The 23,719-nt window shown below is 41.5% G+C and overlaps 1 protein-coding gene across 1 annotated transcript in view; it reads right to left on the bottom strand.

Moving 5' to 3' along the window:
* Positions 1-21,174, bottom strand: part of LOC121859760 (extensin-like) — a 36,124-nt gene extending 14,950 nt beyond the window's left edge. Inside the window, exons 1-2 of the mRNA XM_042356748.1 lie at positions 21,139-21,174; positions 20,585-20,722 (exon numbers count right to left, since the gene is read on the bottom strand). Of these exons, the coding sequence (XP_042212682.1) occupies positions 20,585-20,722; positions 21,139-21,174 (174 nt within the window). The remainder of the gene's footprint in view (positions 1-20,584; positions 20,723-21,138) is intronic.
* Between the last annotated feature and the right edge of the window lie 2,545 nt (positions 21,175-23,719).

Raw genomic sequence — 23,719 nt, 5'->3', positions numbered from 1 at the left:
ACAGACAGACAGACAGAGAGACAGACAGACAGACAGACAGACAGACAGACAGACAGAGAGAGAGAGAGAGAGAGAGAGAGAGAGAGAGAGAGCATGACGATGATTTATAAAAAGTGAGGGGGTGGGGAGGAAGTGAGGGGAGACTCAAGTAATCTGAGGAAAGTCGTCGGCACGAAAAGTTGTCTGAGAAAAGTTAGTGTCAGGTGAGGGGAAGACTTTATACCGATGGCTACGACTGCCAGGTTAATACGAGAGAGAGAGAGAGAGATTAAATTTAGATTGTTAATTTCAGCTAAGGTTAGGTTTGGTTAAAGTTAGGTTAGGTTAGGTTAGGTTAACTTAGATTAGAATAGGTTATTCAAAAAGTCCTAATACGAAGGGATCAGACAAGATATTTTTTACGCAGCTAAGAGTTTAAAAAAGATAAACTGATAACTTTTGAGTACAGTAAATCACCCAACACAAGAGGGAGGGATACCAACCTTATTCTTCTACGGTATATGTAAACACGGCCATTAATCACCCACACTTAAGTCCCCATGAGTGTGAAGAATCAACCCGTGTCATGGGTCATGTTCCCCCATTGTGAGGGAACAACCTACCTACTTGATCCAACCATCACGTCTGTAAATACCGTGAAACACAGCGCCGTAAAGCCATGATAGTAAGGCAGTCTATATCCTGTAGGAGTGTATTACAGGTCACTATATCCTGAAGGGGTGTATTACAGGTCACTATCCTGGAGGAGAGTATTACAGGTCAATTTACCCTTAAGGAGTGTATTACAGGTCAATATACTCTAAAGGAGTGTATTACAGGCCAATACATCCTGAAGGAGTGTATTACAGGTCAATTTACCCTAAAGGAGTGTATTACAGGTCATTATATCCTGGAGGAGTGTATTACAGGTCAATATACTCTAAAGGAGTGTATTACAGGTCAATTTACCCTAAAGGAGTGTATTACAGGCCAATACATCCTGAAGGAGTGTATTACAGGTCAATTTACCCTAAAGGAGTGTATTACAGGTCAATATATCTTCAGTGACGACTTAAAATGATATCACGTTACATATACAGGCGAAATATATTAACGTATACGATTTACATATTAATCTACATATACTTATTGAAATATAAAGGTTATAGATTGAAAAGATACATTAATAAGTGCGTATATTTTTACCGTAAATGACTCGAGTGGATTGAAGCGTAGGAGGTTTAATCATTCCCGCGAATATAAAGATGTGTGTTCAATAACATTCTCCACAGGTAGTTGACTCGAGAAAGGTAGGAGGGTGTGGGGGAGATGTGCTGAGAGTGAGGAAGATGCTGAGAGTGAGAGAGAAACGAGACTGAGAAACATGAGGGAGGCAATTTTTACACCAGAATGCACAATAGTTTAATAATTTAATCTCTCACTTTTAAATCATGTTTTTTTTTCCCATTTTTCTCATCCTGGTAAGTTCATCTTTATTCCTTTATCCCTTGCCCTATCTTCCTTACGTGTTGTTCTCTTCGCCTCTTCTCTTCTTTATCCATCTGTTTCACTTCTCACAACCTTTGTCAACTTTCGTTTCTCTTATTGTAGTGTCCTTCTGGCTGTGTCAATCAGCAGCTATATGAATACCAAGTCATGATCCAATAATTGACTCACTCACCTCACCTTTTGATGATCCCAGGCTGATAAAGGTTTTAATGAATTATCGATCACTCTTAACCTTTGTTGGATTTATTTCACTTTGGCCAACTCTCTCTATGTCCTAAGTAACATTATATATACTCGTAAGTCTCTCCAAGCATTCACCATTCCCCTTTACTCAACACTATCAACTATTTCACATTTTCACCAAATTAGTTTTCGAATTTTGTGTAAATCTGCAATCGCCTATAGGAAGCTCGTTCACTCATATCAGATTACAGTAAATTCCTTTTGTAAAATCAGCGAATCGTGAAGTCAAGATATTCAGTCATGTTGGCAACAAGAGCCGAATGGTATGTAATATATTAAGTAGTCCCGACATGCTTGTACGCCCACTGAAATTCTCTTACAGTAAGATTTTACGCTTGGGGGAGCAGAGGAATTTGTAACTAAAGTAATGGAATAAAATTTTATGCACGCACACACCCACACGCACTCACCCACACACACACACACACAACACACAAAATTACACCGTGTATATATAATTCAAAATCACAAACCCACAGACGCCACGCGGCTCGTAACCTTCTTAAAACTTTTCTCTAAACCGCGATTCGACGAAACAAAACCGAACCAATAGCCGGCCACTAAAGCCCAAGTCCTCAGAATCGGCTCCTTGACTTACCTGGTCTAACTGTAAACAAACAAGGCTAAGCCGAGAGAGAGGAGAGCTGAGCCGGCTAGACTTATGGGTGTTGGGTTTGTTTTAGCTGTGTGTGAGAGAGAGAGAGAGAGAGAGAGAGAGAGAGAGAGAATAGTAAACCAGGTGCATAACAAAGGCAGTCAATATCAAAATACACACACACACACACACACACACACACACACACACACACTAAAAAATGCGATTGAAATACAGAGAAACGAAACATCACAATATTACGTCCCAGGACCCGCACATGTTGACGCTCCCAGACAAATGAGAATGCAAATTACCTTTCCAGACATTGACTGCCGACTCTATCTTGCTGTGTTGATGGAGGTGAGATGGGGAGGTAAGGAAGATAGAGGAGGAAGAAGGATAAAAACTTTCAGAAGGGAGAAGCATAGTGTTGGGTAAAGAATGGAGGTAGGGAAGGGAGGAGGAATTGTATAGGTGTGGAAGCAGGGAGTAGGTTAAGGGATGAGGGAGAGAAGGAGGAGAAAGGGAGGTAGGAGTAGGGCAATAGAGGAGGAAGGGTAAGGGAGGGAGGGTGCAAGAGTAGTGGTAGGAGGGAAGGAAAGAAACAGTTGGAAAAGTGAGGAGATGATAGGTGTGTGTGTGTGTGTGTGTGTGTGTGTGTTTATAGTTAAGCTGAAAGAAAGGGTTTCATAAATTTGTAATAATTACCATAATATATATATATATAAATGGACATCCGCTCTGCACATAATGGTCTTCTCATATTTTACCCACATAGTTGCTGTTTAGATACTATTGTTTCCTTATGTAACCTAAGCCAACGTAACCTAATTTGCGAAATTTCCTGGAACAACGAAAGGCTCTACTATTTGCATATATATAAATAATGTCTCTCCCATTCTCTAATCCACAGTACAGAATACATCACAATATAGGTCAGTACAGTTGTAATGATGTTTCCTCCAGAACTTAACCTATACTTGTATATTGTGTATTTTTAGTTATGAATTTTATGATTATTATTACATACATACACACACACACACACACACACACACACACACACACACACACACACACACACACACACACACACACACACACACACACACACACACACACACACACACACACACTACCCCCCTCCTGAACCAGAGTAAAAAGTATATTGGTAAAGATGTGTTAGAAAGTAGTGTGATCCCTTAGTCCCCAAGATTCTTTTAATGACGCTCAAGTTTCCCCGAAGTTAGAACATAGAGAGTCAGTTGGTGGTGCATCAGGTGTGGTCGTGGAGTACAGAGCCTCAGACACTTTAACTAAAATTACGTTTACGACCAAGATTCTGGGATTTGACTAGCCATTTAACTTGGGATGGTTATTTTAGGGTTTTGGATTAATATAAAATGATTCCCGGTATTTGGGGTTTTTTTGGTTGAGGTTGGGAGGTAAATAATGATGTTTTACTTAAGATGTTTACACTTAGAATACGGATTTGTTTTGTTTTGTTATTGTTTTAAGACACTATTACGACCCGGTGTTGTCTTATTTCAGTACTGATCATAGTCGTTAATGATTTTTAGTTAGTTTTTCGAAATAGTGGATCATGTTTCGGGATAATGGTTCGCTAATGCGGATGGTGAGTTGTCCGATCTTCCAGGATGTGATAATTGTATTGACGGCGGCTAATGGTTTGGTTAGGTTAGCGTCTAATGTTAGGGGGATAACCTTCTTGCCATCTCTATAATACATACATACATACATACATACATACATACATACATACATACATACATACAGGCAGACAGACAGACAGACAGACAGACAGACAGACAGACAGACAGACAGACATACATACATTCTAACTAATTTACATCCGGTGTCGTGTTCCCGAGTAGTCAAGTGGTCTAGTTAAATAAATTTAGTTATTCACTCTCACTTAACATTGTCAGCAAGTACTTCCTTTTGGCCTCATATGAATACATTACATTGCAAACTCGCGTCCCATTTTGGTGCGAGTATCGTGTTACACATTTAGAGTGCTTTTGTGTGTGTGTGTGTGTGTGTGTGTGTGTGTGTGTGTGTGTGTGTGTGTGTGTGTCCCTTAGAAAGTTCTCTTAACCTAAACTAACCTAACCTATCGTAGCCTAACTTGACCTGACCTGACCTGACCTGACGACATACTACCCACGTCATTATTATTTTCTTTTGTTCTTTATTCTAAATTTACGAAAACTTAAACGCTAATTTGACTAACTTTAAGACGTAACATATATAATGAAAACAAAACTTAAAAAGATGGATTAATCTCACTTTCCATTATTAACGTAAATAAATAAAGGAACAATAAACCAGAGATTGTGTAAGTAACTCAGCAGATCTTGTAACTCAAAACGACAACACAAACCTCTCAGACTGAGGGGTGGAGGAGGAAATAACCCCCCCCTTAGCCCCCCACCCCTTACCCCCCCCTTCCTCTAGAGAAGTGGTAATGCCCCGAGAGAGACTCCCCACGGCCACTACCCCGGGGAGCGGAGGTAGTGTGGGTCAGAGGAGATTCGCCCCCCGGGGAACAGATCACACCCCCTAGGACGAACCTATTGAAGCCTAGAGGTAATTGTGGCGCGGCTGGTTAGTCAGGTCACCCACACCTCCTCCTACCTGTCCCTTACCTTCCTCTCTACCTCCCCTATCCCCTTCCTATTTCACCTTTCCCTCATTATTATTGTTTACCTTTACCTCTTTTTAATTGCTTCCCTTTTCTGTCCTCTTCCTTGCCTACCTTTCTTACCCCTATCCTTGTTTACCTCCCTATTTTACTCTTCCTATCCATTCTCTTAGCCTTCATCTCCCCCCCCCCTTCACTCCCTCTTATCTCACATTCTCCTATTTCTACACTTTCTTCATAATTCCCTTCCTACCTTCCACCTCTCCCACTTATCTTCATGCCTACCTGTTCCATTAAATCCACTCTCCTTTATTTCCCTTGTCCTCCCCTCCTCCTATACTTCTTTCCCCCTTAATTCTGATTACCTCCAGCCTAGTTCACCTTTCCTGGTTTCCATCTACCTTTATCGTCTCTGCTTTGGTTTCTCTTTCCCCTACTACCATTATCTCTCTCCCCTTCTTCCACCTACTGTGTCTACCTCTTCCCCGAGTGGGATTTTCTTTTACCATTTTCTTACTTTTTCTTCACGTTTTTCTCAGTTTAATTCTTATTCTGATTCTCTTATCTTTCCTTTGGTTTTCTTTTTCATTATACGATCTCTTTTCATTTTCCTATTGCCACTTGCATATACTAAGCACGTCCTTATCTCACTACCCACCCACCCACCCACCCACCCACTACGTCTCTTCCACCCACCTACCATGTCTTCGTCTCTCCCAGCTATCTCGTCCTCCCATCTCTCTCGTCCGTCCTCCCAGTTATCTCGCTACTTCTTCTCTGTCAGATTCTCTCTCACACTGTCAGTACAACCTGCCACGCCCTCATCTCCAACTCCAGCACAAACATGATCTCTCATCTGTTGTCACGAGAGGCTGTTGGAGCTGCTGTCTTGTACGGTGACCGAGTCTCTCTCTCTCTCTCTCTCTCTCTCTCTCATGCCTCAACCTCCCAACAAGTCTTAAGAGGGAATGGAAAGTTGTCGAGTGGATCCTGAAGCATGTGAAGTAGCACGAAATGGCTTGAGTGGGAACTGGAACAATGTGAATGTGACACAGGTTCCCCATCCCCCTACACACACACACACACACACACACACACGGGATTTTATTTCATTTTTTATTGTATACTGTGTAAGTGTTAATAATATAGGAAAAAATACATTGATAGACTATTCTGGATGGTGTTGTAGTGTGATAGGGATTGTGGTGGTGGCTGGCGTGGCACTGTACCCGTCTTAGCGTGGCACTGTACTCGTCTTGGCGTGGCACTGTACCCGTCTTAGCGTGGCACTGTACTCGTCTTAGCGTGGCACTGTACCCGTCTTAGCGTGGCACTGTACTCGTCTTAGCGTGGCACTGTACCCGTCTTAGCGTGGCACTGTACTCGTCTTGGCGTGGCACTGTACTTATCCTATCGTGACATTAATGTTTCGTTTTTATAATTGAACTTAATCATAAAAGACATTACTAACGCAAATAATAACTACAATAACAACAACAACAACAACAACAACAATAATAATAATAATAATAATAATAATAATAATAATAATAATAATAACAATAATAATAATAATAATAATAATACTGTTGACTATCCACAAACATCTTGACTACATTATCAAAACAAAATATCCTGCCTTCCATCCCTTCAAGCATGATGGTAAAAACACACACTTGACGTATTACTTATTTTCATATTTATTTTATCCTTGTTATAAACTTTTTTCCTTCACTCTAATTTAGAGAAAAAAAAATTACAAAGCGAAGGAGGAGAATGAAGTGTAGTGGAGAGAGCTTGAAGTAGACTTTGGCTAGTGGGAGGAGCTCTGGAAAGTAGTTTGATAGTTTGTGAAGAGGACGAGAAGAGGAAGTAAAGAGGAGGGCAGATATCCGGCGTGAAGAGGGGGGTCTTAGTCCAGGTGAAGTGGGTCTTTGAGGCTGAAGGAGAGCCAGATGCTTGTAAAATTACTGTTGAAGTGAGAAGGGGAATCAGGTCTTGCGATGAAGCCTGTGTAGACTGTATATAGTCTCTTAACCGATTATTTTAGATGAGTTTACATATATTTGTAACCTCATTTATCTCTCTCTCTCTCTCTCTCTCTCTCTCTCTCTCTCTCACAAACTACACACACCTGCAAAATATAAATATACACAGCACACCAGGTAGGCCAACAAACACACCACAACAAAGGGTTAAATACCTTGGTCGGGGGGGGGGGAGACCACAGGTATTGTGAGCGGGTGTAATGACTCTCATTAGCCACAAACAATAGCATAATTAAATAGGGACAAACTGCCTCTCGTCAACACCTGTACCATCCTACTCACAATTATACACCTATCATCCTATACACTAAACATAAATGATGAAACGCTAAAAGATTTATAAAACGAACACTGCCACACTGCCTGGTTATTAGTTGTGAGAAACAGTCCAGAGAATAGAATATAACGGGTTAATGTTGTGTTAAATTTCGCTGATTATGTTGAGCCGAGTGTAACAACAAGCACAGTGCTGAAAGAATATTATACTCTAAGAGAGCTTAAAAACTGCTTGTTGTATATAGTATTCAACTTGGGTTAGCCGGGTACAGTAGCCATCAGCATCACACACGGAAATAAAGTCACTTTCCATAACCACATCCGGGTTATCATGTTTGATTTAATAGGGCGAGGTGAAGAGCGATGCCGGGTCTTAAGTCATAAGGGTCGAGGAGGGTAATAACTGTGGTATTTGGGACGACTCAAAGGAGATCTCCAGAGTCGAGAGCGTTTGTGATCTGAAGCCGAGCAGTCTCTTGTGCTGATAACACTTCTTCAAGCATTCTTGTGTTGATATTCACCAAGATGGGATTATTCCAGCTGATTGCTCGTAAGCCTTTGAAGGATCTGTCCTACAAAATGAGGCTGATAATGTATCCTCCTAGGTGGCTCCCTGACTATAAGTGGAGTCTTGCCCAACAGCAGAGGTACTCAGCAAGATTTTCACCCAGCTACTAAATGGCTGCTGTAGCTGATGGTGGAGTTTGGTGGATTTTTCCCACATGGACAACAGCAGAGCATCGGGCACACTAACCTGGGGCTGTTGAAGGAGGGCGAACACCTCAAAGTTAGCTCAGGTATGATGCCCTCTTATATGCCGTCGTAAGAGACTGGGTCAAGGAGTTCAAGGGTCGGCGTGAGAGCCAGGCCAGAACGGCCTTCAGATGCCATAGACGAGGCAACTGTAGCCTGAGGTTAATAGCTCACTAGAAAGCATTCACTAGAAAGAGTTGTGACCATCGTCTAGGAATACTTTTGAGCCCCGAGGCCTTGGTGCACAACACCGATACCAGAGGGTGACCTCAAGCCACGAGTTTCTTGAACTGTACGAAGCCGTTCCAAGCCGCCTTTCTCTCCCGTCTGGTGGCAGGAAATGAGAACTCCGAGTCAGAGATGAAATACATGGGTTGGAAGCATCCGAATTCTCCGATTTCTAAGAAGTTCAGAAGTCAACCTTCTGTCGGCACGATCAAGGCCTCGATTTTCTGTGATATCAAAGAGATTCTGGTGATCGGCCACCCGCGACATAAGTCACCGATCACTGGTGACTGTCATGATGGCCTAATACGAAGATTACGCAACGTCATCCAGGCGCGGCAGCCTAGTGGATACAGTATACAGTACAGCAGGTGTTCTAAGGGTCGCTGGTTCGATCTCGGGGAACTGCCATTCCACCCAAATGTAAATGGATATTGTACCTAATTTTACAGTTGGGAAAGTGAAGGTGGTCGAGTACATTGCCGTGTGTGTATGGTATGTGTACCGTGCCTGTTCGAAGGTTTATATATATGTGTGTGTGTGCTCGCGTGCTCCACTGTGTGAGGGGACTAGCACGCCCACAAGTCTACCATGTACTTACGTGTGTGTGTGAGTGCGCGCTTGTGGCTTGAGGTGTTAGTATATGTACATTACATATCAATATATACTGTACACTGCACAGCGGTCACGTGTAATAACGGGGCCACAAGACAATATACATCTGGCTACACATAGAATTCCTCATCGGGGAGAAGCATGAATATCTTAGACGTTCATTAATTAACTCACGTATGTCAGGGAAGGTCTTCCTCGGTCCCCACCACTGCCTGACATTCACCGCTTACACATATAAGACACCGGAGCTTATCGGTCGCTGTCCAGAGGTCTAGAGGTCCGCAAATTAGATCATTGGTGAGGAACTGTGTAAGAGTCTCTCATTAGTCGAACCAGGTGAGTACAAAGGCCGATATGATTAAGTTATATCTACCTGCAGGGAGAGGGGAGGGAGAGAGGTAAGGACGGAGGGAAGAATGTAGGGAAGTAAGTAGGGAGTGAATGAGGTAGGCAGGGAGGGAGGAAAGTAATAGGAGAAGGGAGAAGATAAGAGTTGATGGGAAGAAACAGATAAAGGGAGAGGAGAGAGAGAGAGAGCGGGAAGGAGAAGAGGTACAGAGAGAAGACCGAAGTAAAGAAAGGGATAAAAAGGGGGAATGAATAAAGAGAGAGAGGATGGAGGTTGAAAGAAAGTAAGGCAGAAAGATTACAGAAAAAGGAAGGAAATAGGCAGTGAAAAGAGGGGAGAAGGAGTATCATAGGAGAGATGAGAAAAAAGGGGCGAAAGGAATTAAGGAGTGAGAGGCACAAGAAAAAGATAAGGCTAGGGAGGTAGGGAGAAGGAAGTGGGAGGTTAAAGAGAGCAAGAGGGAGACATTAATAGCATAAGAATAAGTGAAATAGGAAAGGGGAGGAAAACACAAGGAAGACAAGTGAAGGATAATGAGAAAACATAACAGGAAAAAGCAAAAGGGGGAGGAGACAAAGAGGTAAGAAACAGAGAGAAAGACGAAGGAATAAGTAAGATAAGAGTAAACGGAGACTGAGGCAAATAAATAAAACAAGAAAGAAAAAAAAAAGATTAATTTAAACAATAAATACAAGGCCGTAAAAGCACAATAAAAAATGTCTAACAAAAGACTAAACACATCAAGTAAACTAATATAATGAGTAATATATAAAAGGACTTTGGATTGTATAAAATAATATATAGGTATATTAAAAAAAGGTATTATTAATATGAGGTTTTAGAATATTTCTCCGCCAGGTATGAACTAATTACTGTATTTTCCCAACGTCAAGTTTTTAAATGACTGACCAATTTTTGTCTAGTGTTTTTATTGTATATTTTTCCTGTGTTGTTTTTTGTTGTTTTATGTCTGTATGTCTCTCTGTGCTTCTCTCTCTCTCTCTCTCTCTCTCTCTCTCTCTCTCTCTCTCTCTCTCTCTCTGCTAAAAATTAAAAAAAAAAATATGTGATAGAAGTTTTATTATAATGATTATATTCATATTGTGTATTAGAGAACCGAACATATTGTGTCAAGGGTCACCTGAAGGTTGGGTTGGGTTTAGGTCAGGTCAGGTCAACTTTGGTTAGATTGGTTCGTGTTGTCTCATATCAATAATGGTTTAAAGAAAATAAAGTGAGTGTTTAATAATCATATATGAAACATTACAAGAACGAACCAAGTCACTGCTGCTCAGTTAAAGTATCTGTGATAGTTTTAGAGCAGCAGTGATGAGAACCGGGAGGTACCCAACAAAACTTGCATTCATAAATACCACGACGAAATACTGTTAAGGTTAAGGTAATGTTGTCTGACTCTAGCTGCATTTAATTTGGTTTTCTTCTTAAATATTTACTTTCTTTAGCCCAGACCAGAAAAAAATAATAGTGTTTTATCGAAACTTTATACACGTTGATAAATGCCACAATTATCTGAGGTTTTGGTGAATCTCTTTGTAGTCATTCTTGTACACTCTTGATAATAACAAACATTAAGTATAATATAACACTATATTAGGGGGAATAAATTACACTCTTCTGTAATTTTGGGGCATTTTTTATATAAGAAAAAATAGACAAAAAATAAAAATGAAAATCCTGAAATCAGTTCACATCACTGAGAGATGAATCACGTGCGTTAACTGTCGGCCAGTCAGTCTAGTGATGCTGGCTACACCGCGTTGGATGTAAACACTAGATGTATCCTCATTATTATGTGAATATGAAAGACCCCATATAAACATAACTGTGTGAACGTGTACATAAATAAAGATGCGGAACGTAACTAAAAGTACACTGTAGGGAAGGCTGATGTTCTGTTGTTAGATAAGGAAAGTGTTCCAGTTCACGCCTGAGGGTATGTCTAAATTAACATGTATGGATATTAAGGAATATATTTCAGTTGTCATGTGAGAGCAGTCCCTTCACTACAGGGGCGCCACTTTTAATATTTATTTGACTAACCTTTGACGATTTTATTCAGCTCAGAGGTGACACCGTACACAAAAGGTTACCAGACTATCTCCATTAATATAACTTTTACATAAATAGAATATCTATAATACTTGTAATTGAACAGTCTTGAATATATTGTTTTAGTGAGATAATTAACCATATCTTTCATCGGTTGTTATACGAATTACACCAATAAAATCCAGACTGAATTTTATATATACAAAGCCACTAAGCCGAGCGGCCTCGTAAAAAACCCAGACTTTGTGGTGAGTTTGTTGAATATTTGTGTTACTGATATTATCTAGTTTGGGAATTTAATTATTATTTTTATATACTTTCTCGCTGTCACATTATTCACAAAGATTATTGAAATAATCACTCAGCCTCGCTCGTCAAAATAAACTATCTCAACTCGGGTAAAAAAGGTATAAAAAGGTTAATGCTAATTATTATTATTAATTGCCTTTTGCATAATGATAAACGGTTTGCCTCTGTAATCAAAAACGTATCAGATCAACAACCCTCAAATACAGTCACAATGGCCAAACTGACTCTATCACGTCGACGGACTGACAGACAGATTGACAGTGTGTTACGAATTCTGACAGAGAGATAAACAGACGCTCATATACCCTACACAGTGACAGACAACTTTGCATACACGTATATACACACCCATAGCTTGAGTGACAGACACGCATATGTGTTGACAGATGGATACTCTTACATATTGACAAGAGCGAGCGCGCGCACACACACACACACACACACACACACACATTATTTATATTTATTATTATTATTATTATCCAACGATAAGCAAAATGACAGGTAGAGGCTGACAGACACAAATATACATTGACAAAAGTGAAGTTACTATTTAGTTATAGACAGACAGACAGACACCCCTTGGCGTCATTAAGTCATGTTTATTATAGCCAACAATGTCATAAAGTCATAGACACAGAAGTTTATCCCTCTGCTACAGTCAACAGCTAAAACACGAGAAGCTCACCCAAACACACACAGATGATCATATATTAAGCATTTATGTAGCTGACACCACCAACACCACCAGACTCCACACACGACATTCTCTCACTTCACCACCACTGGTCTGCAGCAGAACCACGCGAGGGAGTGGCACTTAGAGTCCGGTCATTATTCTGCTTCAGTTCATGTAAACTTGTCGGAATGGCATCAAAGTAGCCGTGTTGCTGCAAATTGCCAAATGGAAACACATCCGACGGCGCGGGGCTCAGTGATTATGAAGGCCGGGAAAACTCGCAGCGGGGAATCCGGCCAGGCGGAAATTGTTCCCCTGCAACAACTGTCGATTGTAAGAGAGAGAGAGAGAGGACGAACAGTGAGGGCGAAAGAGAGAGGAAGGGGAATAGAGAGAACGAGAGGCAAAGGAGACAGACAGAGAGAATATGGTTAACCCCGAGGAAGACCTGGACTCCCAAATAACAACTAACTCATTACCACCAGCGTCACCCTCCAACTGTGACCAACAAAATACAATATCAGAATCATCGACTCACTTGCTGAAAAAGATATTATCCCATTTTTTTCCTCTTGTTCCTGAGAGAGTATTTCCGTCCGAATAATTGATAGAATGCCTGAAAGTTGGGGCATTGGGCGTAGCATACCACATAAAGCTGACCCCAGTATTTGTCGATCTATGCTTCTGACGAGTCATATTTTTCTCTCAACATTTTATTTTAGTCTTTTATTTGTTATCTATCTCATTATTCAATCTATTTCTTCTTCTGGGTCATTGAGATTTTTTTTTCGAATCTGAAATATTATGCAAGCTTTTTACATTCAAATTTCTGGATAAATTGTGTATCGAGAAGTAGATGACGCATAATGTCCTATGTGTGTATCAATAAATAATCCAGCATTCATTACTGTGTGGAAATTTATTCATCTGAAAAAATTAGGAAGAATTAATACCTCGTTTAAAATTACTGATTTAATGCCTCGCTTAAATACTGCGAGAATAAATGCCTCGTCCATGGTGTTGAGAATTAATGCTTCGTTTAAGATTGTGAGACGATTAATGCCTCGCCCAAGATTGTGGAGAATTAGTAGTGCTCTGCCTCAGAGTCTGGGGAGAATTTACGTGAGGGAATTCCCGGGACAGCGTTTTCTCTGTCACCGTGTAAGGAGGGAAGTGTGTGACGAGATGCTGTCTGTTGATGTTATACCGAGTCACTGCGCTGAAACACCACCACCACCACCACCACCATCAACAACAACAACATCAACCGACAACAACATGAATCGCTGCGCTACAACAACAAAAACATCAACATCAAAATGAATCCCGCGCTACAATACCAAAACAACAACAACAAGACAACAACAACACCAACAGCAACAGAGATCATTAAAGCGTATATTATAAATTAGTAAATAAATTAGTCCTCAACAACTGAGAATTAAGATAAATACATCCCTGGGGCCACACAAGCCTCCAGGTCCAGGCTGTACCAACACAGTACCGGCTGCTCTGATTTCTCTCTAGTAATTAAGCTTCAATGGCGTGAGTCTCAAGGCTCTGCTAAATGTCTTGTGTCTGACTTTACTTAATTATGTTTATGTAATTGTGATCAAGTAATTAGTGTAGGAGGCAGTAGATTGATCTTTCACGTACTGGGAGAGAGGATTTAATTTTGTTCATTTTAATAATCATGTTGTGATAGTTAATGTGTAAGAGGCTGGACGTTCCTCTGTCACTGGTGTTAATTGTCGAGCGTCTTCCTCCACCTCACAGGCCACCAGCGTGTTGCCATAATGTCATGCTCGCTCGCCGTAATCCTCGGGGTCCTGCTGGGGGAGAATTTGAATGTCTCGTGATAAGACGCTTTAAATCCGGCCACTAAACGCTGCCAGCCCGGCCGTCTCGCCTCCCGTCAGAGATAGTCATGTTGGTCCTGGTGGGGGGGTGACTGAATGTACCTCGCCGAGAGACACTGAGACATGTCTTTGCAGAATTTACTTCTCTTGTTCTTTTCCTCAGTACAGTGAAACCTCCCTGTAATGAACTTCTCTCTACATATAATCCGTTACATGCGGGTTTCACATCGAACGGACCCTCGATATAACAGACTTTCATCTCTATTGAGTCCGTTAAATAGAGGTTTTACAGGTAGTAGGCAGCTATCAAGCAGGGAGGTACTACCGCCTGGGAAGATATTGGAAGCATAATGTGTTGTCTAATGGTGGACACTGCTGCTATATGGCATCACGAAAACTGTGACCAAGTCCCAGGTTGCTCAGCTGACTTTCTGCCTCATTTACACACAATTGTAGGGTCTCAATTGTTCCTCTTACTTTGACAACACAACATATTTATCGTTTCTCACTCTTGATGTTTTAATTATTTTTACATGTATGTACTTATTTTTGGTTCAATTTATTTTTTCGTCCCCCAGGTCCCGATGTGGATGGGTCATTACCAAAGAACAAACAATACAAAACCGCACACACACACACACACACACACACACACACACACACACACACACACACACACACACACACACACACACACACACATACACACACATTCCACGAAGCTCCTCGGCGTCACCATAGACAACAAACTAAATTGGAAACCACACGTCAGTGAGGTTATCAAATCCTCCAGTTTCCGTCTCCACCTCCTCCGCCGACTCAAGTCCCTCGGAGTTCCTGCACACGAGCTCCTCAGTGTTTACACAACATTCATACTTCCCAAGCTCACCTATGCCTCCCCCACCTGGTCCTCCTCCCTAAATGCCACACAACGTAAACACCTAGAAAAAGTGCAAAAGAGGGCATGCAAGATTATTCTCTCCCCTTCCTACTCCACATATCAAGAAGCGCTCAACACACTGACCCTTTCAACTCTCACTGACCATCACCACGACCTCATCTGCAAATTTGGTAAGAAGCTTCTACACCATCCCCGACACCGGCTCCTACTACCACCTGAGATCCCTAGTCCGAGAATTGCTGTTCGACACCACAACCGCATCCAGCCCATACGTGCACGAACTGATCGCTATAAGAACAGCCCAGTCCCAACCATTGTAAAAATTATCAATAACTTGTAATAAATCAGTGTATTCACTCCCAGTAAACACTACTCCTTGCACTGTCACTATGTTGAAATGAACTGTAGTTTGAGCTTTTCCCCATCTAGTTATTATATGTCTTATTTGTGTCACTTATGTTACTTGTATATTATTTGTAATTCGTAACCCATTCCCCAAATATGTAACTGTATATTTTCAGCCTTCTGGCTGCCAAGCTCTTTCAATAAACCGTTAATTATTATTATTATTATTATTATTATTATTTACACACACACACACACACGCACGCACACACTCGCACACTCACACACACACACATACACAGACACACACACACACACACACACACACACACACACCCCGGTCTATCGCATAATACCATAACTTAGTAACAAATACTTGCAGTTTAACTAGTCAACAGTATATTCAGTCGTCTGATAATACATTTCATATTTGCATATTTTCTAATTAAGTAAGCAGGTGTAGCTAAACTTGAGGGAGACATTAGCATACTGCATAATATCTGCTCACGCCTTCCCTCTCTCCTACACTGTTTATCGTCACAAATCATTATCACTTTCCTCTGGGTACGAAGTTCTGCTGTGGAGACATCGAGTTAAGTCTCCAAGCGTCGTCTGCCCTGTGTCTTTCTCCACTATTTATTTTTCACAGGAATCATACATTGGCTACAGGTTTATATATATTAAAAATGTTCCCACGTCAGATACCTGTATGATGATTCCCTGACTAAAGGGTAGACTGTATTGTGAAGTGCTGTTACCTGATGTGTAAATTGACAGGTGTGTTTATGTATACAAATACAGTCAGCGTCAAAATAGCAGCTACAAAGGACCTTTAATCGACTCGCTATTTGTGTCCTGACGTGTGTGAAAAACATATTTATTTATTGGCAATATTCTTGTTCAACCATCTGTGTGTGCGTGCGCGTGCGTGCGTGCGTATGTATGTATGTATGTATGTATGTATGTATGTATGTATGTATGTATGTATGTGTGTGTGTGTGTGTGTGTGAACTAGAAAAGTATACTGAAATGCAAGTCATTAAAAATTAGTCTTATGGTCCAGGCTGTTCTGTAAGGGCAATGTGGATACAGCACACTGCAGGCCACACATTACCTTCGTCACACAGGGACACACTCTACCCAACACTGTACTCGATCACCTTCACTTCCTCAGCTGGATGAACTGGGGTAACCATAAGTACAAACCAGCGACCTTTAGGCCAAGAGGCGAGCACTGTAGCAACTCAGCCACTACACCCCTTTAAAGCATTCTTTGGGTGACAAAACCACCAACTTTATTTATTTTTCTTACTTTCTTCTTTTTCTTCACTATATTATCTCCTTCAACACGCTCTCTCTTCCTTATCTCCTCCTATTTTTCCTACTCTCTCCTTCCCTTCCGCGACTTCCCTCCGTCATCTCTCACAGTACTGTACATCTTCATCTCTTTCGTCTTTACTTTGTCTTCACCTTTCCTTCTCTATCTCTGCATTTCCCTCCCTCATCTTTCTTTCTGTCTCACCTCCCTCTCCCTCCACTACCTCTCTCTCTCTCCCTACCCTCTCCCCCTCACACATCCTCCGGGATAATAAAAATTTACAACGCGCAGAATCCCGGTACTTACACGTCTCTCCATCTCCCTTTAGCTCCCCCTTATTTTCCACATATCTCTCCCTTTCCCTCCCTCCCTCACTTTCCTCCCTCCCTTACTTCCCTACTTAACTCAAGAAAGATGTAAACTTAAGCCTCTTCCGTCTCTCACTTCCCTCCCATAACTCTCCCCTTTACTTCCCTGCCTACCACATTCCCAGGGAGAGTAAATAAAAACCCTGACACTTTCTCCCTCACTTCTTCCCCCTTTCCCATCTTCACTCTTTTTTTTTTCTATACCTCCACCCATAACTCCCTCCCTCCCTCCCTTCTTACCTCCCTCCCTTCCATACAGTTTCCCTCACCTTCCTTCTTCCCTCCCTCCCATGTCCCCAGGGAGGGTAAAAATCAGGACACACTGCCCCCTCCCAACCTAGCTGCCACCGTCTGCTCATTTATTCACACTCGACCCGGCCAAACTGAAACATCCACTTGTCGAAAACAAATAGGATATGAATATGCAAATTAGTCGGAGCTCTTCCCCCAGTCTACCACGTGTGCTGCTACGTAGGTCTCCTGATAACCCTGTGTTGGGAGAAAGGGGGAAGGGAGGGAATGGGAGAGAGAGAGAGAGATAGAAAGGAAAGGAGAGGAAGAGAGGGAATGAGTGAGAGGGGTCAACGAGGGAGAGAATGTTAAGAATGGAAAGGGAAGGGATAGGAGGAGAGGAAATGGGACAGAGAAAGGAAGGGAGAAGAAGAGAGCGAATGGGAAAAAGAAAGGAAGGAAGAGGAAGGTGAAGAGAGGGAATGGGAGAAAGAGGAAAGGACAACAACGAGGGAGAGAATGGGAGAGAGAGATGGGGAGGACAACTAGGGGGAGAATATAAAGAATGAAAAGAGAAGGGAAGTGAATGGTAACGATTGAAAGAGAAGAGAATGAGAGAGGGAGAGAGGAGAAAAGAAGAGTGAAGTTAAGAGGAGGGAGATGGAGAAGGGAACGAGAAAAGACAAGGGTAAACGGGAGAAGAGGTGAAAGCCTAAGAACAGGACAGATGGAGGAAGTAAAGGGAAAATAAAGTAGAAGAGAGAGAGGAAGAGGAATAAAGGATTGAGAGAGAGGAATAGTGGAGGGAAGGAGAAAGCGAAAGAAGAGCAAGAAAATATAAGGTAAAAGAAAGGGAGAATGATAGAATGAGCGAGGGAAGGGAGAGATAAGGTGAGGGAGAAGGTAAAAAAGATATATTGGAAGAGGAAGAGACTAAGAGAAAGGTGAATTATATGTTGAAGTAGAGAACCTAACCTAACCCCCATGTAGTGTTAGGGGGGTGGGGGCGAATCATCAGGTGTGTCTCAAGTTTATTTAATGTGAATCAGTAAATTGGGTAATATTATTTCTGGGCTCTGGGATGGTGGTGTCATGGAGTGGTGTGTTAGAGTGTACAGAGCCCTTCATCTCCTTGTCTTATATTTGTAGATAATTATAATGTCTTCTGTTGATTTCGTATCCATTGGAAATATTTTTGTCGACGCGAATAAAATTCATCTATGGTTATATTTTGAGTTTTAAATAAATCTAATTCGAAATATGGAGTTGTGTTATATCTAATCTGTGTAGTAGCAGTAATAATATGTAATGGTTATTTTGTATGGTAAACCTGGTAGCATGTATTGCCAGTATGTATAGTGTATTTCGGGGATAAATTAGTTGATATGAGTGGTAGTGTTCGTCTGAGGTCTTCATTGAGCTATGCTGTGTTACTAAATCGTGATGAAGTGTGAGAATGACGTAAAATGCATCATCCACACACACCCACACACACACACCACCAACCATAAACAAAGGAGTTCTGTCAGTCGTACAATAGACAAATGATATGCATAAAATAAGCATATATATGACCTACCTGACGGAGACAACTCTCTTGACGGGATAGTTGGGCTTTGTTCTCCCCATCTGGTGACATCTGCGTAGCGAGGGAGGCAGAAGAGGGAGGGAGGGAGGGAGGGATGGAGGAAGAAAGAAGAAGGAATCCGCCATATACAACACAGCTCTACAGCGTGTATTTTGTAGTCGGTATCTTGAACCCTACTGAAGGGGAGTGTTTAGGTGGTAGTGTGGTTCTTGACTCAGCTAAATGGTCATGTGGAAGTACGGGGACATATAGTCTTAGCTCTCAGGTGTATGTTGAGGGAGTCCCGTAGCAGTAGTGTTCTCGTAAGTGGCCTTGTTCCTTGTCAATGCATATTTTTTCCTCTCCTACTAGTATACTATGAGATGTTGTCACGTTGTGGATGTTTAAATCGTATCCGACCTGGAAGATTAGTCAGTTTTTAAGTCGTCCCACTTCCTATGTTAGGACGCGGAGGCTGAGTGGACATATCACTCGCCTCCGGGCCCTGCGCTCATAGGTTTGAGTCCCATAGTGGGGCTCCCTCAGACGACTCAGCTTGGGTACCTTATTTTGCTGTATGTGGTAAAGTGCCTTGTCGACCACGTTGTCTCCTTAACTACCCTATTGTGCTCCTCAGCCCTATTAGGATTACTTCTATTTCCATGTTATTTTCACTTTCCATGTATCAAAAAATTATTTATATTTACCAATTCTTGCCTGATGTTAATTTCCTCATTTTTATCCCAATGGTGAAAATAGATGAAGTATTTCCATTTTAGGGCAGGTCTTTTGAGTGGGTTTACAGGGCTGGGGGGATCAGGACACACGTGTTATCAATCCCTTTGAAGGAAGTCTCCCACTGTCACACTACACAGGTCCTCTCTTCCAATTCAACACAAAACTAACAGCGAACACAACAAATAAAATACATAAATCAATGAAACAAGAATCCATTAGCGCTTCCTGTATATAAACTCTGCCCAAACATTCCCAGTTCTTTGATACCTTAAATAAAATACGCTATAAAAAGTACACAATTTAGATTTAACATATTCGTACCGAGTTATTGGAGAGTCTCAGGTGAGCATTGTTGACGCGGGAACTACTAACATGTTGCCCTAAAAACAGATATTTCTATATTGTTCACGAAGGTTTAATTGTTGTTATGTATTATTTATCACCAAACTCTCGTACAAAAGATCATGTGTTATTGTGCCAAACATATCACGGTCCTGTAATATTATAGTTACAACCGTCGACTATTGTTTTTAGTTGGATAATTTCGATTTCCGTATTTTGTATCGCTGAAACACATGATAGTTTTTTTTATTGAGTGTCACTACAGTCGTGGAGATTAGTAAGGGTGTGTGTGAGTGTATGTGTGGGTAGGATATGTGTGTGGGGGTGGGGGTATGTGTGTGCGTGCTGGGTGTGTGTGGTGGGTGGGGAGGGGTGCGTGCGTAAAGAGAAAAAGCAGGGAGAGGAGAGAGTATGGTACAAGAGAGGCTGATGGTCAGAAGCGACACAATATATACACGCACCTTACATAAGCCTACGACATACGATACCTTCAATAATCACAGCTGAAAGTCCGCCGCTCCAATTTACTCGACAAAGGCCGCGGTCGTACCTTACAATACCAAGCAAAAGAAATCCGCGACTCAAATAAGCAAAGCTCACAAAGCCCGCAGGTAAACGGACACCTCGGGACTCGTCCTCGGATGTGGGCCGACCCGGGGTGACAGGTCCAGCAAACAGGTCCGGCTGACAGGTCCAGTTGGGATGGTTGTTCAGAGGTGTCCCATTGGCCGATGTAATCTCCGAAAGGGACAGATTTGTTTACTGAATTCCTCGTATCTGAGGCGTGGCATCCCTGGCGGGTCTCTTGACTGAGGGAACGTCAGGCTGGCTGTTACTAGGAGGGTGAGGTGTTACATTCCTCTTACATTACCAGGGATGTTAGGTTTTGGTGTCATGTACACAAACTGAGGTCCTCAATAATATCGCCACGAGAGAGCATGCATGAGGAGTAAGGGTTCTACGTATCAGATTGTGTTTAGTGTCAAGTCATCAAAGGTTTTGGATTCTCACAGACGCGTACGTTTAAAATCTACCCCAAACTAGTATTGTTAAGAGATATACTATAACTGACGCATTTAAGCAACAGTATATAAAACGATGGTGAATCAAATGGCGTGAGAATTAGACCAAGACTCTACCCTACTCCTTCATACCTCGTCGCTTCCTAATCTTAAGAGAATCTCCGCCATACTTGTAGATATCTTCAGTCTATTATTTTTTCCTTCACACCCACAACGAGTACATCTTGTTCCTCAACTTTCTTTCTCGTGGTGTATCTTACGAGGAAAAATACCTACCCTTCTAAGCTCGCCCCCCCCCCCTTTAAAAATAAGAAATTCTGGTCCATTAGGTTCTAGAGGAGTCCCCCCCCCCTCCCGGTCGTGCCCCCTCCCCCTCCTCGATCCAGCCTCCCCTCCTCCCCGGCCTTGCCACCCCCTTCCTCCCGGTTCCTTCTCCTCCCCCTCCTCCGTTTCTGCCTCCCCCTCCTCCCGGTCCTTCCTCCCTCCTCCCGTTCTTCTTCCCTCCTCCCGTTCCCTCCCCCTCCTCCCGGTCCTGCCTCCCCTCTCCTCCCGGTCCTGCCTCCCCTCTCCTCCCGGTCCTGCCTCCCCTCTCCTCCCGGTCCTGCCTCCCCTCTCCTCCCGGTCCTGCATTCTCCCACCTGGTTCATCGCTCCCACTCGAAAATTTTTTTAACCCAGATTCATGATAATTTATTGAAATTTGGAGGAGGAGGAGGAGGAGAAGGAGGAGGTACGGTTTTGAAAGGCTTCTTCACGTTAACGATAACATTGTCTTCAACGATAATGGCTCTGACATGGACAGTTCCTCAGCAACATCACCAACAAATACATAAACATCATCATCATCAAAAACAACAACAACAACAACACTTCATCAGCTATACTAACAACAGCGACTACACAGACGACAACACCATCACCAATAACTGCATAGACAACAATTGCAGTAACATTAACAACAACTACATAAACAACAACAGCACCACTACGACAGGTGGCATCAATAAGGTACTGGAGACACGTATCCCCGTCATAGGTGAGGGAGATGACGTGAACACAACCTGTAAATTAATCTTTGTGGGTCAGAGTAACTGACACACGCGCTCTTATAATACACACGTGAACAACAAGAAATGTTATTTTTCCTGTAAACATTTGTCGACCGACACACGCAATAAAAATAACATGTGAAGCCCCACCACTGCAGCACAACGCTATTGGTTGCTACAATTTTTCAAACAACGATTTTGTGTACATTTTCTGGGCAAGAAATACTGCGCGTAGAGATGACTATAAATTCTCGATCTTTTTAAGTGCATATATATATATATATATATATATATATATATATATATATATATATATATATATATATATATATATATATATATATATATATATATATATATATATATATATATATATATATATATATATGCACCTTTCAATAGCCAGAGAGCGTGGTATCACTCTACCTGTTTCACCGTATATCTTTCATCACCTAAAATGGCCAAATTGAATAAACCTGCGGAGTCCATAATCTATTCTGTATATGTGGCGAGGCATAAGTTAGGCTGGCCACAACACATCACAATAAAGTGGCCTCCACGTGTGCCGCTACAGATATGGCCCCCACATATAAATTCATTTTTATTGGATATATGGGAATGGTTTTCCTCCCAAGAGGGAAGTGGAGGAAGCGGCCGGGTAAATATTGTGTGAAGTGTGTAGGTAAGATGCTTCTCTTGCTGGCCGCCTCTCTTGTTTTATTATTGTATTCCGATTATTGTATTCCTCACCTCCTTCTTTATTCACAGTTTTATCATCATTATTCACTTAATGGTTAGTGACATTTTCTCTTCTTTGTACTGTTGTAGTTTATGACTTACAATTATTACCGTCTTATGTCTTATTCTATTTTAACCTTTATATTTACTAGTTTCTTCTCTTTCTCTCTGTTCGACTGGTGGAGCCTGATTTAGTATGGCTATTATCAAATGGCTGAAATTAACCCAAATAATGATCGTATTTCACTGATCTTAAAACATTAAAGAGTAATTAATTTCTACTTGATTTCTATTAAAATGAGGGAAAGTCTCTATCAATTATCATGGTGTTTATGACCCCATTAAAGCAATAGAATTATGTGCTGAGTAGTTACCGGGATAATATTACACAACTTATTATTATTATTATTATTATTATTATTATTATTATTATTATTATTATTATTATTATTATTATTATTATCGTCCTGTAAAAATGGTGTAAGGGAGAGAGTGGCGGAGGGGTTGAGGAGTAAAGTTAACCTGACTACCAAAAAAAGACCTAATAATGAATCATCACTCACCTGGGCGTTAATTAGCTCCAATTTTATCAAGGAAACTTTTGATTGCTCCCATTTTCAGCTACAGAACGATTGTCCATTGATTTGCTGTATTTTTTATATAGAAGTACGTGATAATAGCTTTTGTAATGAGGATTTTTACAAGATTTACTGAAAGGGTTTGAGGAATTTTGACTGTCGTAGAAAGTGAATAATAAATAAGAAAATGATTAAGAGGTGTATAGAGACTTAACGCATAACGCACAGTTCTAACCCTAGCCTAACCTGACGCATAACGCACTCCACTCTGGCAATGACGCATAACGCACTCCACTCTGACAATGACACATAACGTACTCAAGTGACGCATTACGCACTCTTCTCTGGC

This window comes from Homarus americanus, unplaced genomic scaffold (assembly GCF_018991925.1).
Source record: "Homarus americanus isolate GMGI-L3 unplaced genomic scaffold, GMGI_Hamer_2.0 scaffold27231, whole genome shotgun sequence".
Lineage (NCBI taxonomy): Eukaryota > Metazoa > Arthropoda > Malacostraca > Decapoda > Nephropidae > Homarus > Homarus americanus.
The sequence above is the reverse complement of the archived record's forward strand: the minus strand, read 5'-3'. Positions and strand labels throughout refer to the sequence as shown.